The sequence below is a fragment of the Pithys albifrons genome, chromosome 10, assembly GCF_047495875.1.
Source record: "Pithys albifrons albifrons isolate INPA30051 chromosome 10, PitAlb_v1, whole genome shotgun sequence".
Lineage (NCBI taxonomy): Eukaryota > Metazoa > Chordata > Aves > Passeriformes > Thamnophilidae > Pithys > Pithys albifrons.
In genome coordinates, this window is record NC_092467.1 from 5,235,167 (window position 1) to 5,251,690 (window position 16,524).

The window sequence follows — 16,524 nt, forward strand, 5'->3', positions numbered from 1 at the left end:
TCCTACATAAAAATCAGGCTGTCCATATTTGAAGCATTCCCATTCTATTCCCACCTATCTTCCTGACCTGATTTCCTCTCCTTCAGGCTGCTCCAACTCTATTATTTTTGAGTCCCACCTACTCTTTATTTCACGTGTAGCAGCTTCTCAATTAAAACTCATGATAAATCCTTTCTTCACCTCCACATCAGTGCTCAGATCCCACCTGTTCCTTTTGAGCTGTTGTGTTCATGCTTCTCATTTTAGGAGGTCCTTCACTTACTTACCTTTATGCTCCAGCTCTCTGAAATAACTCCGTGACTGGTTTTCCACCTTATTTGCCTTTTTGTGGACTGACAAATGAGTTTGACTTCCAATATTGCCGTACTTCAAGTGGTCTAGAAGATTTCCTGGAGAGCTGAATCCATTGGAAAAGCTGCTCTATAGCAGCTGTATAATTGATGTAGAATATGGATGAGTGGAATATTGTCTGAAGGTGAATTTTTAAAATAGGATGCAAAAAAAATGGCCCATTAAGAAAAGACTACCCGTAAACAAAAGAACTCCTCTTTCACTGTAAAAACAGGAAGATAAAAAGCATTCATATTTAATTCCTCAGGTTTTGTTGGCATGGGTGAGTTCCTCACTGGAATCCATTTCCTCCAGCCAGAATGGGAAATGCAATAAACAAATTGATTACTTTTGTCTGTTAATCCTGATCGGAGAGAGGAACTCCTGTGCTGCCTGACTGGGCTCTGGGTTGGTTTCTCACAGTGTTTTTGTTACAGTCTTTGCCCAACTTGTGGGTGCTGCTCTGAGTTCTGGTGTTACCCTGTTTGATACTCTGCACTGCAAACAGGAGATGTGGAAGAACAGGCCTTGATTTTGTGTTTCTCTGTGTATGATGGGTTTTCTTCTGTGGGCTGTTTGCTTATACCAGTTACTGTGTGTGTAATTCTTCTGGTTTGAACACTGCATGCCTCACTATTTTGTTTGAAAACCTCTCACCAAGAAAAAATACAGAGCAGTTAGAGGAGAAAATGGGAAATGAGTCTGGAGAATGTGTCCTTTGAGGAGACAAGCAGAGTACTCTAGAAAAGCAGCAGTAAAGGCAAGATAATTTTTTTGAAAGTGAGATGTGCTAAAATTGTTTTGGAGGAAAAAAGTGATTGTCATAAATTGCAGGTTAGGAAGAATTAGACTTGAGCTGAGAAATTCAGTCCATAGAGGAAGGGTAATGAAGTCCCTGGAATGAACTGGTATATCCATAGACCTCCAGGCTTCTTTTCAGTGGGATTCACTCTTTCCTAGCCTGTTTTTGAATATCTCTGCATGTTTTTGAGAGACACCACTTTTTACAGGTCTGTTTGTTGCTAGGTATGCTAACAAAACAGACTGCATGCCAAATCTGTCACCCAGGGGCCCTCTCCCACCCCAGGGGATATCTGTGCAGCTTCCATATCCACCTCATGCAAATGGCAAGGACCAGAAGGACGTTCTAGGTCAGTGTGACCTCAGTCTGTGGCTCTGGTTATGGAACAAATACTCCTGACAGTAGTTTCTCAATGTGGGAATGTCCAGCAATGCCATTGGGAACAGCCAGCATAGATGTATGGAGGACAAATGTTGTGCCAAGGTGGCCAGTGCTGTGGGCAAGGGGCAGGCAGTGGGTGCTTTTGGTCTGAGCAAGGGCTCCATCCAGCACTGTCCCATAGTGTCCTTATCCTTAAATCAGTGAGGTGGGGACTGGACAAGGGGCAGGGAATGTGTCTGGAAGGTTGGCTGGACTGCTGGGATGAAGGATCAGTCAGTGGTGTGGGTGGCACTGCAAGCAGTGCTGTCCCTGAGAGAGCTGTTAGATGTCTCTCTCACCCACGGGCAGGGCCCACTGTGCTCTCAGCAGGTTTGTGGGCAGGGCTCCTGCTGAGGGGGGTCTGGGGCAAGGCTTGTGAACTCAACAAGGCAATTCTGGGTGCTCTATCAGTCTCAGAACAGCCATACAGTCTGGAAGATCCCTTGGGTTAGTTGGGATCGGCTGTCCGGGCTGTGTGCCCTCCAACCCTCTGTGCCCCCTCAGCCCTGTCCCTGGCAGGGTGGGATGAGGAGCAGCAGAGGCCCTGACTGTGTGAGCAGCTGAAACATCCCACTGTTACCCACACTGTTCTCAGCTCAAACCCAAACACAGCCCCAGGGCAGCCACTGAGGGAAACAAACTCCAGCCCAAGCCAGGACACCTCCCGCTCTGTGCCCAGTGATCCAGTCCAGGCAGGGCTTGGAGCTGGAGATCCGACTGCCTGGTCTCCAGAGGTCTCTTGCAGCCCAGGGTGTTATTCCATGTTTGCTGTGGGACTGTGATCCTCCAGGCTTGCTTCAAAAAGCCTCTGAACTCAGGGAATTGGTTCCTGAGGCGTGACCTTTTTGTGGGGTTTGTGACTCACGTTGCAGTGTAAAGCAAACCAAAAAGCTTCCAGGCTTACTGTTCCCTGTGAGTGAGTCTTCTTCGAGGCAGTTTGTGTGTACACACACTTAAAACCCTGATGTTTGCTCCCTTAGGACATCTCCCATCCTCCTCTTGCTCTGATAAAGCCCAAATTTTATTGCCCAGCTGATGGCTCTGGGAGCTCAGGGTGGATACAGGAGGAGGGGAGAAGTACAAAGGACACTTAGAGGAAGGAATTGTAGCCTTCCCAGCAATATAAAGGTGGATTAAGTCATGCTCTGGCTAATGCTCTGGCTTATAGATCATAGAATCATAGAATCAGTTGGGTTGGAAGAGACCTCTGAGATCAAGTCCAACCCTTAGTCCAACCCCACTTTGATTACTAGATCATGGCACTGAGTGCCACGTCCAGATGCTCTGGAATGTGGGAAAAAATGTATCAAAGTACTCAGAGATGAGCATCTAGTTAATCATCCCTCCCTGGCATCTTTTTTTTCCCCCCTTATTTCATACCTAAGTGCTTTCAGGTTAGAATATGTAAATAGTCCCTAGAGTGGAAACAAAGCAGAGATTTTTAAAGCTGTTTGTTCCCTTCCCCTTTGCCCTGTGCTATTCTGAAGTTTGACGTTAGTGTCTTTTGAAAGGGAGCATATGGCATTTCTAATTAAGGCCTGTGATTTTCTGACATGTAACTGAATAATGCATCCCAAACTCTGCTGAGCTTCCAGATGAAAGGATTTGTTGGCTGAAGCACTGGAGTGTGTGTGCTGTGTAACACTGATCTCCTTAAGGACTTCGAAGAACTGTGCACCAACACCAGCACAGTGAGAGACCAGGGCTTTGTTCTCTGCTCCGATGTCAGTGCTCCTTGGCAGGCTCAGCTTTGCAGGCAGTTCCTCAGAGGAGGCAGTGGAGCTTGTCATAGAATGGATTGGGCTGGAAAAGACCTTCGAGATCATCAAGTCCAACCCTTGGTCCAAGTCCAGTCCCTTTACCAGATCATGGCACTCAGTGCCACGGCCAATCTCAGCTGAAAAACCTCCAGGGATGGGGAATCCACCCCCTCTCTGGGCAGCCCATTCCAATGCCTGAGCACTCTCTCTGCAAAGAAGTTTTTTTCTCATCTCCAACTTCAATTTCCCCTGGCAGAGCTTGAGCCCATCGTGCCCCCTTGTCCTATTGCTGAGTGCCTGGGAGAAGAGACCAACCCCCACCTGGCCAGAACTTCCCTTCAGACAGTTCCAGACAGTGCTGAGGTCACCTCTGAGCCTCCTCTTCTCCAGGCTAAACACCCCCAGCTCCCTCAGCCTCTCCCCACAGCACTTGTGCTCCAGTCCCTTCTCCAGCCTCGTTGCTCTTCTCTGGCCCCGCTCCAGCCCCTCAATCTCTTGCCTCAACTGAGGGGCCCAGAACTGAACACAACACTCAAGGTGTGGCCTCCCCAAGGCAGAGTCCAGGGGAAGGGTCACTGCCCTGGGCCTGCTGGCCACGCTACTTTGGATCCAGGCCAGGATCCCCTTGGCCTTCTTGGCCACCTGGGCACACTGGTGGCTCCTGTTGAGCTTCCTGTCCCTCAGTCCCCCCAGGTCCCTCTGCCTGGCTGCTCTCCAGCCACTCTGTGCCCAGCCTGGAGCGCTGCAGGGGGTTGGTGTGGCCAAAGGGCAGGACCTGCACTTGGCCTTGTTGAACTCCATCCCATTGCAATCAGCCCATCTCTCCAGTCTCTCCAGATCCCTCTGCAGAGCCCTCCTGCCTTCCAGCAGGTCAACACTCCCTCCCAACTTGGTGTCATCAGCAAATTTGCTGGTGATGGCCTCAATCCCCTCATCTAAATCATCACTAAAGATGTTAAACAGGACTGGACCCAACACAGACCCCTGGGGACACCACTGGTGACCGGCCCCAGCTGGATGAGCTCTGTTCACCAGCTCCGTTCACCAGCACTTGCTCCATTTGAAACCTTTTGGTTTGCTGGGGGACTTCAGTTGTCTCTATCAGACTTTATCCCAGACTGATGGTTGGTTTGTGTAATTTCCACCAGTAACTCCCATAAAGCTCTGCTGCAGTTCTTCAGTCTCTCCAAGGAAATTTTAGTCTCTCAGAATTTTGTGCCAAATTGTTTTTCTTTGCTGTGGAACGTTTCTGAAGTTATGACTTATGATATTCCTGGTGTGAGCCAGGTTTCTTCAGATTCTTAATATGTACCAGTGTCAATAACATTTTCCTCGTGTCTCTGAGTGGCAAATATTCTCAATCCAGAGATTTTTTCAATTTTTTTCCTTGTTTCCATGTGAAGTAGAAGGGCTGCATGTATCATTTATCTCTTTGATCCAAAGGCAGATCAGGAGAGGAGAGAATTAAAAAAAAGTAATGCATGTAGTTGCTTTAACTTAAGGGTGTTTTTAGTTATTACTAGGCCTGGGTGGTAAGTGAAGAGATTGGCCTTTACACTATTGTTTGGTAATTTTAAAATGAAAGGAAAGGTGAGTCTTTAAATATGTTTCTTCCCCTGGAACACAATTGATTCCTTTGGCTGCTTTTATAGTGATATCAAAGAATTTAGATTTTTGTATTTCCATCTTTAGGTCTAGTGAATGAATGCAAAAGTTTGCAAAACCTTCAAATCAAGTTTCCTCCAGATTTGTGATGTGGGTGGTTATTTTGTTTGGGTTATTTTTATTTCTAATGGAGAAGTAGTTAAGTGGAGGTTGGTCTTGTACCTGGGGGCCTGTAAAGCTGTAAGAGCAGGTTCCAGGCTAAAGGCTTTCACTAATGTAATGTTCATTTTAAAATACAGAGATTTCTGATATGCTTCTCTCCTAGGGCAGTGTTTTTGCTGTTAATTGTCCTTGAAATACAAAACTTGGCTGTAACAATGCCAAGGTCATGGGTTCAATCCCCTGTGTGGGCCATTGACTGAAGAGTTGGACTCAATGATCCTTGTGGGTTCCTTCAACTCAGAATAGTCTGTGAGTCTGTGACATGCCTCGTCCTCACAGTTCGCTGTCAGAGTCAAGCACTGATGATTTTATCAGTGACTTGTATTTGATAATTGCCAAGAACATAAATTAGAAACACGTAATTGAAGTGAGAATGATAAGGATGAAGGGTTAACAGGATACCTCCTCTCCCTGAGCTGCTCCTGTTGCCTCCATAAAGCTGGAGGTGCAGTGTTTGATGTACCAGAGGAGTGCAGGGCTACGGCAGCACTCAGGTGTGACTGAGCTGAGTTGAGCAGAGGGTCTGAGGGATCTGGTGAGCAGATAGAGCTTTGACTTTTCTTCTGTCTTTTCATTTTAGCTTCTGGAGACAGTTCAGTTTAAGGCAAGAGCAGCCTTGGAGCCCTCTGACACCTGAACTGTCCATGGCTGTAGCAGCCTGAGGGTCAGTGTGGCTGCCCCAGCCCTGGGAGTGCCCAAGGCCAGGTTGGACAGGGCTTGGAGCACCCTGGGCTGGTGGGAGGTGTCCCTGCCCATGGCAGGGGTGGCTCTGGATGGGCTTTAGAGTCCCTTCCAACCCAAACCAGTCTGGAATTCTGTGGGGCTGCTGCTGTGTCTCTTTTGGATTGTTTTCCCTACTAAAGACACTGAGAGTTGGAGCCCTGTCAGTGTTTGGTGATGTTGACACTATTAATGTAATTTCTAGCACTATTTTATTCAGATAAAACTGGAAAAAGTCCAAATAATGGCAAGACCATGTTCATGAGAGGAGCTGCCCTGCAGGTTGGACTGTCCAGCCAGCTGTGGGAGCTGCACAGGCCCACAGAACACTGGGAATTAGATGGGGATGTGGATTGGATTGGATTTGAGCACACTGTCCCAGGCTCATGTTATCCCTTCTGGGTTTAGGCACATAATGACACATACCCCTCCCTGAGTGTTCCATTCCCAAAAATTACCAGGTGTCACTTTAAGCTTTCTCTTCTGCTCCATGCACTGCAGCCTTTGATGTCACGCTGTTGTTTTTGCTGCTCATCCAGGAACTGAGTTCAGTACAAAGGATGGTTCTGGGGCTCTGAGGAGGCTTCCTGAGCTCAGGGAGGCAGAGGGGAACCAAAGGGCTGCAGTGCCATGAGCAGCATTATCTGCTGTGCTTTAGAGAGGCTTTTCTTTGGGGGAGGTCTGGAGTGGATGTGACTTTTAGATAATACTACACTGTGACATTTCATTAAATGAGAGGTGACAGCCTTGAGTCTTTCCTTACATAATACTTTTTCAGGTCCCAGCTCTTTCTCCTGTAATGTGCTATGAATTATTCCCTACTCATGTTCTTCTAAATTGTATGATAACTTTATTAATACTCTTGCTTTGTTAAAATTTGCCCAACATTCTTTATGATTCCACTTAATTTTTGATATCTTTTTGTGGTTTTGAAAGTGATGCATGAGAAAAAGAGTTGTTTGAGACCTGTGTGTTTACATTTTTCATGTCTGTGCTTTTTGCAAACCTGTGCATGCTTTAATGTTCTTGTTTTCTCTTTTTTTATTTTTGCAGAGAGCGATAATGAGCTTTCCAGTGGCACTGGTGATGTATCAAAGGATTGTCCTGAGAAGATTTTGGATTCCTGGGGAGAGCTGCTGGGGAGATGGTAATGCTTAATTCCTTACATTTAGATTTTAGATATTAACCATTTCTTTGTTCCATGAGACTGTATGCTCTGAGCAGGGGCTTTGAAATTCTTCAGCTTACACAGTTCAAAAACTAAAATATGAAACATACTGAGGTATGTTTTAAAATCTGGTTTAAAGGGGACTGGTATAAATAACGTGCAGTTATTTGACAAACCTCTCCCCCAGCGCCTGCCCAGTCTGGTTGTGTTCAGTGTTTGGGTGTGTCCCTGTGTGCTCCCACAGGGGTGACACTCCACAGGCACAGCCCTCTGTTCCCTGGGGCTGGAACCTCCCTGGAACTCGGTGCCAGGACTGAGAATTTCAGTGTACCCTGTCTAAGCCATCTGTGCCAGCTGCTGTACATTCAGGTTGTTTAGAAGCAATTTCTTTTTAAATATTTTTAATATGCTGTATGTAAGCAGTTGAGGAGGAATTCTAGGAAGGCTGTGAATCCTCACTGAAACTGTTTCTGTTGGTGAGTAAAGTGAATACTGTTTGTAAGCCCAGAGTATGTTCTCAACAGTGTTATTTCTGTGTCTAATTAAGTACTTCAGTAGCAGCAGATCCTGTGCCAAGAGAGGCAAAGTCTGTGTGTTTGCTGCCTGTGAGAGACCGTGGACTATGAGCAAGTGCCAGAACCACTTACTTGGTTTTGCCTTTGTCAGGAACAGCTCCTGCTGCTGGAGACAAAAATAATCAGGGGCCCTTAATCTGGGATTGGCAGGTTCCTTTTCCTGACTCCAAAAAGGGAGCTGAAAAACGCTTTAAGGATTTATTTGGGGAGTTTCTCCCTTTACTTGGCCACTTTGTAGCTTTGGAGGAGCACATCTTGCTGCTGGCTTCATCTGTGATGGAGATCTCGTGCAGGGGGTTCTGGATGAGGCATCATCTGTGACAGTCCGGGGCTCTTAGAACTGTCCAAGGTCTGTTCTAAGGGACATCCCCGTTGCATTTGCATTGGAAGGTGCTACCTTTAGTTTTATTTCTTTTTTAAATTCATTTGGCAGTTGATTCTTTTAGTTTGAACCTTTGCCCTTGAGACCTGCCTGGGCTCCTGTGGATGAACGTGCTGAAATAAAGAAACACCCACAGCTCATCCTCTGACCTTCCATGCAACCAACAATTTCTTCTGGTTTCTCAAGCACTCCAATGAGTGAGACAAGAGATTTAAGTGTTGAAATAAACTGTTTTGAATTCCTAACATAACTTACACATTTAGTAGTTGAAACACCTTACTTAAAATGACTTAAAAATGGAGTGAGAAATGGGAGATCCAAGCCAGTTTGAGGCCCAGCAGGAGCAACCATTTCTCTTGTAGTGTTCAAGCAATGTTATCTCTTGAGAGAAATTAAGTCTTTAAAATACCTGAATTCTTGAATAGCCCGATGTTACATTTTAAGAACAAAACTTAGAGTAACAGATGAGAAATGGTAACTGTTTGAAAACTAAAAATAGATTGAAATCAAACCTTCTAGTGTGTTGAAAACTGCAGCATATGTTAGTGGAAGATCTGTGCACTTGTTAAAGAAGTAAATAAACAAAAAATAACATTTGCACTTAGGGAACTGATGTATTTTTCTCTTAGGTTAAAAATTTCTTGCATTTTAATTGCTTTTATCATTTTATTTAAATGTCACTGTAACATATTGGACTCAGAAGAAACATTGCTCCAAGAGTCTCTTTCAAATACATAAAGTGGAATTAAGAGTAAGACAATTTACCAAGAAGTTAAACAGTTGGAATGTAATGCTATATCTATTTATTTTATTGCATCTTTGAGTTCTGTGCAGGAGAATGGCAGCACTTCCTGGCAAACTAAATATGCTCCATCCCTGGGTGACCCATCTTTCCCCACGTGCTAAAGGATAAGGCCAGAATCAGACAAGCTTTTATGCTCCTTTCCATTGTTCTGAGCAGGGACTGGGGATGCTGGAGCTGTTTCCAGATTCAGAATCCAGGAAGGGGCTGTGAAAGCCAGTTCTGCTGAAGTGTTCCTTCTGCCCTAGAGCTGCCTCAATGCAGCACAGAGCCAGTGAGGGCTGGTTGCTGAATTCCCACTTGGGAGGATGTTCAGGGTGGTGTTCCAGCATCTCTGGTAGTTGATGCCATAAGAGACTTGTATTGTTTCCTTGGTGTTGCTGAAAATGTCCCTGTTTTTGTTTCTATGGGGATGTCCCTTTTTAGCTGTTCATTTTATTTTGTCACCTTGCCCACTCCTCAGAGCAGCCCTTCTGTGTTTCTCACATAACATGCAACCAGATCCGTGGAATAAACAAACTAACCCACAACGTGAGCTTTAACTTTCTGATGTATTTATCCTTTGTTTATTCCTGAGTGTACATTTCATAGTTCTGTAACTGCTTAGAGTGTCCAGTCATAGAATCACAGAATGGTTGGAAGGGACCTCAAAGCCCACCCAGTGCCACCCCTGCCATGGGCAGGGACACCTTCCACTGTCCCAGGTTGTTCCAAGCCCTGTCCAGCCTGGCCTTGGACACTCCCAGGGATGGGGCAGTTACAGCTTCTCTGGGCACCTGTGCCAGGGCCTGCCCACCCTCACAGGGAAGGATTTCTTCTTAATATCTCATTCAAACCTGCCCTCTGGCAGTTTAAAACCATTCCCTCTTGTGCTGTGACTGTCTGCCCACAGCAAGTTCCTCTCCCTCCTTTATAGCCCCTTTAAGGTTCTGAGGGGCTGCTCTGAGGTCTCCCCAGAGCCTCCTCCCCAGGCTGAGCACCCCCAGCTCTCCCAGCCTGCCTGCAGATCAAAGGCTCCAGCACTCAGAGCATTTCCTTGACCTTCTCTAGACCCATTCAAGTCCTTCAAGTGTCAAGTCTTTACTCCTTTTAATGTTCCTGTGAATACTGTTTTTTCTTTCTACCTTTTTGTTATCACAAGACCATTGGGTTCATGTGACTGGCTGCAAAATGGACTGAGAAAGAGAAAAGACACTACCTGGTTTTAATTTGGCTGTGATGAACTTTGAAATTACTTGTATTGCACTATGCATTTAAAAATAATAATTGTGTTTAAAAGAATAAGGGCATTATATAATCACACTTTAATTTTCATATCATTTGGAAAAATGGGGATATCATGAAGTGTAGGAGAAAGAAATCGCTTAGAACATCTTTCAAATTTAAACAGCAGTGGTAAACTGTTCAGGTCCCAATGAGCTGCTTCACAGGATGAGTACTCCAAACATTTAGTGAAAATCCAGGGTCAAATTGCAGGTTATTTAATTAATCACAGCTTGCTGGCATTTGGCTAAACCTCTACTGTCACTGTTCTACCAGGACAGCTGGAAAACACAGCAGTGGTCAAAACAGTAAGAGAGCAAAGCCCTTCCTGCAGCAGAAAGAACAAGGAATCAATTTGGGCAGTTTTCCTGCTGCCTTGCTCTGGAAATTGCCATCCTGAGCCCAAGGAGTTGTAATCTTGACCAGCAAACGCTGTTACCTCAAAAATGGGTTTCCAACATCTGTGACTGAGCTCTGCAACACTGTGCACGTGCAGTGAGTTCTGTGTTCCTGCTTTTCCTGGTGTATGTACAGCCAGATGGTGAAGGACCAGCTCAGACCAACAGGCCAACTGATTTGGAACAGTAGAGTTTTTCTAAGGGTTCCTGCCTGGTGGGGCTTGGGACACACCCTTTGCATGGAGTGTGGAACTGCAGCTTCAGTCTCCGTGGTAGTACTGTTAAAATTGGCTTCTATTTGTTTTCCAAAATTTTATTTCTCTATATGTCTTGTTAATTTTAATTTTGTTTTCTTAACCTAAGCTAAAACATATATGTTGAACAAATATTTAAATCAAATTGTCTGCACAGATGGCAGAGTTTTCTCTTTCAATTCAAATTGTTCTTCATTAACCAGTTGAGTTCAATTTCTGCAATAGTCTGTTGATAATTTTTGTGAATTTCTCTTCAGTTAGAGAACTGGAGTTGGACCGAGGGTTGGACTTGATGATCTTGGATGTCTTTTCCAACCCAGTTGATTCTGTGATTCCAATTTGGATATCACTACATTTTGCCACTGGTTCTTACTGTAAATCCTTGCAGAATGTTTGCCTTCCATCTGACACATGCTAATTACTGTAACCACTGGGAAGAACATTTGTGTTGCCGGTTGCTTACTCTGCTTTTCAGAGTAACCTTGGGAAGTTTATTTAAAGTTTTTAATCTTTGTTTTGACTGCTGTAGTTCAGTGTAAGAGGCAAAGGGGCCATCTGTGTTTCAGGCACAATAACCTGGTGGTGAGGCCCAATGGGCTGTCCAGCCTGGTGAGGAGCGGCGTTCCGGAGGCGCTGAGGGCAGAGATCTGGCAGCTGCTGGCGGGGTGCCACGACAACCAGGCCATGCTGGAGAGGTACAGGCTGCTCATCACGATGGTAAGGGAGTTACTGGTTGTGTTTGCCTCCTGTTCTTCCTGCTCTCCTTCGGTGCAGGTGGGTTCTGCTGGGCAGCAGCTCTGCTCAGTGCAGCTGCAGCAGAGGGAAATGTCTGCCTTGTTTGAAGCAACCGCAGTTGTGAGGAGGTGACTTTGCCCCTGCCATGGGGACCTGCTGAATGGCATTAACAGCAGAAATTGCTGACCTATATCTGTAGTAATGCTTGACATTTAGCGTTCTCTTCTCTTGCTGTGATAGTAATAAGAACATCAGCCTGTTGTTCATGTGGTTGCTTGTGGCTTTTTTTATAAGCTCACATCCATCACTTTGTTTTTTCAACAGTTTGTTCTCTCTGTGCTTACATTTTATGGGTTTTAAATACCTCTCGCCCCAAACAAGCCCAAACAAAACCTCACAAAGTTAGATGTTGCTTGTTTTGTTGTTTATTTTAAACAAGAATGTTAAAAACATGTTTAAGTAGCAGGATGGGGATCAGTTTAGATGTTGCTCAGAGCAAGTGTTGGGTTTGTTCTCCAGGTTATGAATCATCTGTCCACACAGACACTCTGGAGTTGTTGTTGTTAGTAAAACTTTCCTTTCATAATGGTGTGTCTTTTTGCTGCTTGTCCTCTTAATTTGACCCATCCACTGTGTTTGGGAAATTTAGAAGCATCCCCAGAGTGAGGGTTGTCCTGGTGGCTTCTTTTTCTTTTACCAACAAGGGAGGGTGTTTTGATAGTGTAAATGTTTCTTTTTGACGTTGTAGCTGGGTTATATTTTCCGTAGAAACCACTCACAGGACATCTGTCAGCTGCATGTTGCATCAAAGCCACCTCCATTATTTTGCTCCTTCTTTCCAAAAGTGGGGAAGATGTTTGTTTTGCAGAGGAGGAGGGAGTGGAAAACTTCTAAAATGCAAAGTTTATCTCGGTGCTGGGGCCTCATGCCTTAAAAATATCTTGTTACAGTTGGCCTTTTCACTACAGAAATATTGCAGTCACAGGTATTTGGGAAAGTATTTTGTATAGTATTTAATATGAAATACTGTTCCAGATTGGAAATTCAAATCCTGTTCTGAACTGAAGCATTTATGCAAATTCTTTTCTAAAGTGAATCACTTTTCTCCTGAAATCACCACATTTCTTCTATAGTCTGTCTAAACTGCTGGTGATCCCATCCTTTGGCAGGAAGGGATTCGTGGAAAGAAGGAGACAGGAGAGAGCCTATGCCAAACCAAAGCTTGGGCCCATCTTTGGGAAGAGTTAATATGGGGTGCTCCAGAAAAAAATGGTCAGCTGGGCTTTTTCAGTGAATTATTATCTGATCTCTGCCTGTGAATAGAACTGTTCAGTTCCATGTTGTTGTGTTGATAACGTTAATTAAGCAGAGAGTAGTGGTACATATATTTTAGTAGTGTATATATACTATTAAAGACTTTGTTGTAGTGTTACCTTTTGTGTGTGAATAACAACGTGCAGTGCTGGGTTGGGCTGGGGAGCTGCAGCTCCCACCACCTGACCCATCTGCCGGTGTGTTTATACCATTCACATCCATCCGTGTGCAGGGCTCTGGAGCCTGCTGCACTGGCTTTCAGCTGCAGCACTGCTTTGCTCAGTGTGTGCTGTAGCAGAGGGTGAATTGGGGCCTGTTCAGCACAGAAAACAAAATAAAATGGCTTATTTAGAAAAATCAGTGCTGCACTTCCAGTCTCCAAAAAGCCTCCGTGCCCTCTAGTCCTGTGCACTGGAGGTCAGTGCTCAGCCAGGAATGATCCAGTGGACTGTGTTTCCTTCCCACATCAGAGCATTCCCAGGCACATCTGATACATTTCCCATCTCTAGGTGAGTTTGGAGTTCCAGGAGGGAAGGCAGAAGGAAATCCTTGGACTCTCACAAACACTTGGTATTGACAAGCACTGTCTCAGTCTGCTCCTGAGTCCAGCTCGGTGGTGATTGCTGTGAGCCACTCAGGAATTCTGACTGGAGCATCAGAGTAGGCCTTGCATACCATTTTGGAGAGTAGGAGTTGTGCTTTGGCAGCTGCTTTTCTGACATGTCTGTAAATCTGTTCTGTGTGACAGCTGAAATGCGCCCGAGCTGCCTTGCCCGTGTGTGCCACGGGCTGCTCGCCCTGCTGCACGTGGCACAGAGTGGGGAAGGGAAATAAATGCACTGCAGTGCAGAGAAATGTGTGGGTTTATTTATTCATTTAGAGGGAAAGAAAATCAGAGTGAGGAAAATCAGCTTATGATAACAAAGGGCTAATATGGGTTGGGTTCTGAAACATCATCTCTTCATAGAAGGCTCTCTCCTGTCCCTTTCTTTCCATGAATCCCTTCCTGCCAAAGGATGGGATCACCAGCAGTTCAGACAGTCAGACTACAGAAGAAATGTGGTGATTTCAGGAGAAAAGTGATTTACTTCCAGTTGGTTAAAACTTGGCTGTGATAATGCCAAGGTCATGGGTTCAATCCCCTGTGTGGGCCATTGACTTGAGAGTTGGACTCGATGATCCCTGTGGGTCCCTTCCAACTCAGAACAGTCTGGGATTCTGGGATTCTTCTAAATGCTTCAGTTCAGAAATTTCTATGAAATCAAATTATGAGCTCTATGTATAAAGGGCATCTAACAGCATATATAGACTAATTTTAAGTGCTGGAACTGCTGCTCTGGTTTGAGAAAACAAAACTTGCTTTAAATTTATTCTTACTTTCTAAAGTAACACCAGAAAAAGAATCCTGCTGGCAGATAATTAGGTGCTGGTGGTATTGGGTTGCTCAAAGCAATGGAGGTTTGCACAGCAATGTGAATGCTCATGTTTGAGCTGGGTGGTGACACTGAGTTGAAGGTCTGCAGAAAGACTCAATGTCTGTCCTTCCAAATTGCTTGTAAGAGAACCAAAAGTAAGATTATTTGTTTGTAGTCATAATTTCCTTTGGCAATATGAGCATGTGCCCAGAACAGTCAGAGATAATAACTAATTAAAGGGTCAGGCTTCAGAAGAGCTGGCCAAAAAATAGCTTTGTCTGCTGAGTGTATAATGGGATTTTGTGTCTGGGCCAATATTGTTTCAAGCCACTCCACAGAGGAGTGAAAATCCTGAGAATTCTTCAAAGGTCTGAAGCAAATATGAGACATTGATTTGGGAATTGAATATTGCCCTATCATGGAAATAATTGATCTCAGAGATGCAGCAGTTTGAGGATGGCACCAGTCAGGGGTATCACCACTCCAGGGGTTGGATCCCCACCCAGCAGGGACCTGTCACAGGAAGGGATGATGTTCCAATGCTGCAGGAGAGGGAGCAAATGGATTGGGGTTTGAGCTGGATGAAATGAAACCAGTTTAGAGCTCATAGATGGGGTTCATCTGTTCAGTTTGGACCAGAGTTATTGTTTCTGATTCCTACAAGGCAAACATGCTTGTTGCAAAGCAAAAAGAAACCCCAGAGGTTGAGCTTTTGGGTTTCTGGAATTCTCTTGTCCAGAATGACACGTTAGAGATGGGACAGCTGAAAATAGCAAGTACTGCTGTTGGAGTGTCATGTGCTGAGGCACAATCTCCCATGCACTGAATTAACTCCTTTATCTGTTTCTTGATACATCCCTGTGCAACCTGAGCTCAAAGGTCTGAAGTGAAGCTCAGCTTTCATGTAAAGTAATGCAGAAATGTATTCACTTTTTAAACTGTGGCGTTATCCAAGCTGTTAAAACGAGAAAAGGTATTTGCTTTGTTGTTTCATACTTAATATTTACTTGGCTTTTATTTTCTGTTGCCAGTTTGCTTGCGTGGTTAGTAAATGAAAGTGGAGGAGCCTACAAAGGAGCCACTGTTTCTATACAAAAATGCAGTTGACTTTGAAACTGGTGCCTTGATGCCTCCTTTGTGTGGCTTTGTTTGTTCAGTGTATTTTGTTTGTGTGAAGCATTTGGGTTGAAACATTCTAACTGTGGATTGAGAGAATTCCTTACATAGGAGGGCTGTTTTCATTTGAGCAGAAAATGGATCAAGCCTGTTACTTGCAGCAATACTAAAGGATGATAAGTTTGCACAAGGAAGGGGAATATTTTTGGTCCCAGTGGCATCGTGCAGGGTTCCACTGCTCACTGTTCTGAGACTAATTAATCAGTAAGGGTGTCTAATTAAAAAGATGACTGTTCACCAGCTGCCACAGCAGGCTGGTTAATGGACTGAAACATTAGAGTGTTTTTGTAGCAAATATTTGTGTTCAGAATGTTGCATCTGTTTGTCCTCACTGGAAATGGGCGAGTTCAGCCTTCTGAGAGGTTTCTTTCTTTGCAGAATTTATTTATTCTCTTTACTGATTAGGAATGGTCTCCCCTGCCTTTTAGAGAGAGTGGATATCAAGGATGGCATAGCTGTTTGCTTAGCAAGATCCTATTACATAAGGAGCAATCATCATGGGAATAAAAATGGGATTTTTTTTTCCAGTGGACTGAAAAGAGAACTTCTATTGCTTTTTGAATAAGATGCTTGGATATTAAGCATAATAATTCTGGAGATCATCACTTAGACATGTATGTGCAGCTTTCCCAGTTACCTGTTTCTTTTAAATTCAGTATCTACAGGCAGTTTTTAGGTTTTACTTCTCCCCACCTTTTCTGAAAGGGTAAGAATAGGATGACTGTTCCTTAACCTTTCTCTTAAACTGAGCTCATTCAACTCCTGGCAAGTGGATTATTGATATTTTTATAATTTAATGTGGTTTGCAGGGAAAAATCAGTTCCTGTGTTGGTTGGAATGGTAGGGAGGCTCATTTTTGGTATAAGCTGAGCTGTTAGTGCTGCCAGTTCCAGTCACCTACTTGTTTGAATTATTTTAGTGGTGCTGCAATGCTGTGGGACAATGAAGTGTATGTGAACTGAGAACACTTTCTAGAAATCACTGAAAAATTATTGTCTCTGAAGAGCAGAATTTGACAGAATTTTAATTCTTTAAATAGGTTAATTTAAATTCAGACTTCAGATAAAAGGTTTAGTTTATGATGAATGTACCAGGGTGTACCTACTTTCATACTAAATGTTAATATTACTCTTACAAACTCAGGAATAAAACGTCCCTCAGGTGAATTTAATTTGCCAAGTTT

At 44.3% G+C, this 16,524-nt stretch overlaps 1 protein-coding gene across 6 annotated transcripts in view; it reads left to right on the top strand.

The window, feature by feature from the left end:
* RABGAP1L (RAB GTPase activating protein 1 like) overlaps positions 1 to 16,524 on the top strand; it is a 233,120-nt gene that overhangs the window by 50,170 nt on the left and 166,426 nt on the right. For all 6 annotated transcript variants that reach the window (XM_071565066.1, XM_071565065.1, XM_071565064.1 and 3 more), the window contains 2 exons: positions 6,913 to 7,006; positions 11,268 to 11,418. In XM_071565066.1, the coding sequence (XP_071421167.1) occupies positions 6,913 to 7,006; positions 11,268 to 11,418 (245 nt within the window). The remainder of the gene's footprint in view (positions 1 to 6,912; positions 7,007 to 11,267; positions 11,419 to 16,524) is intronic.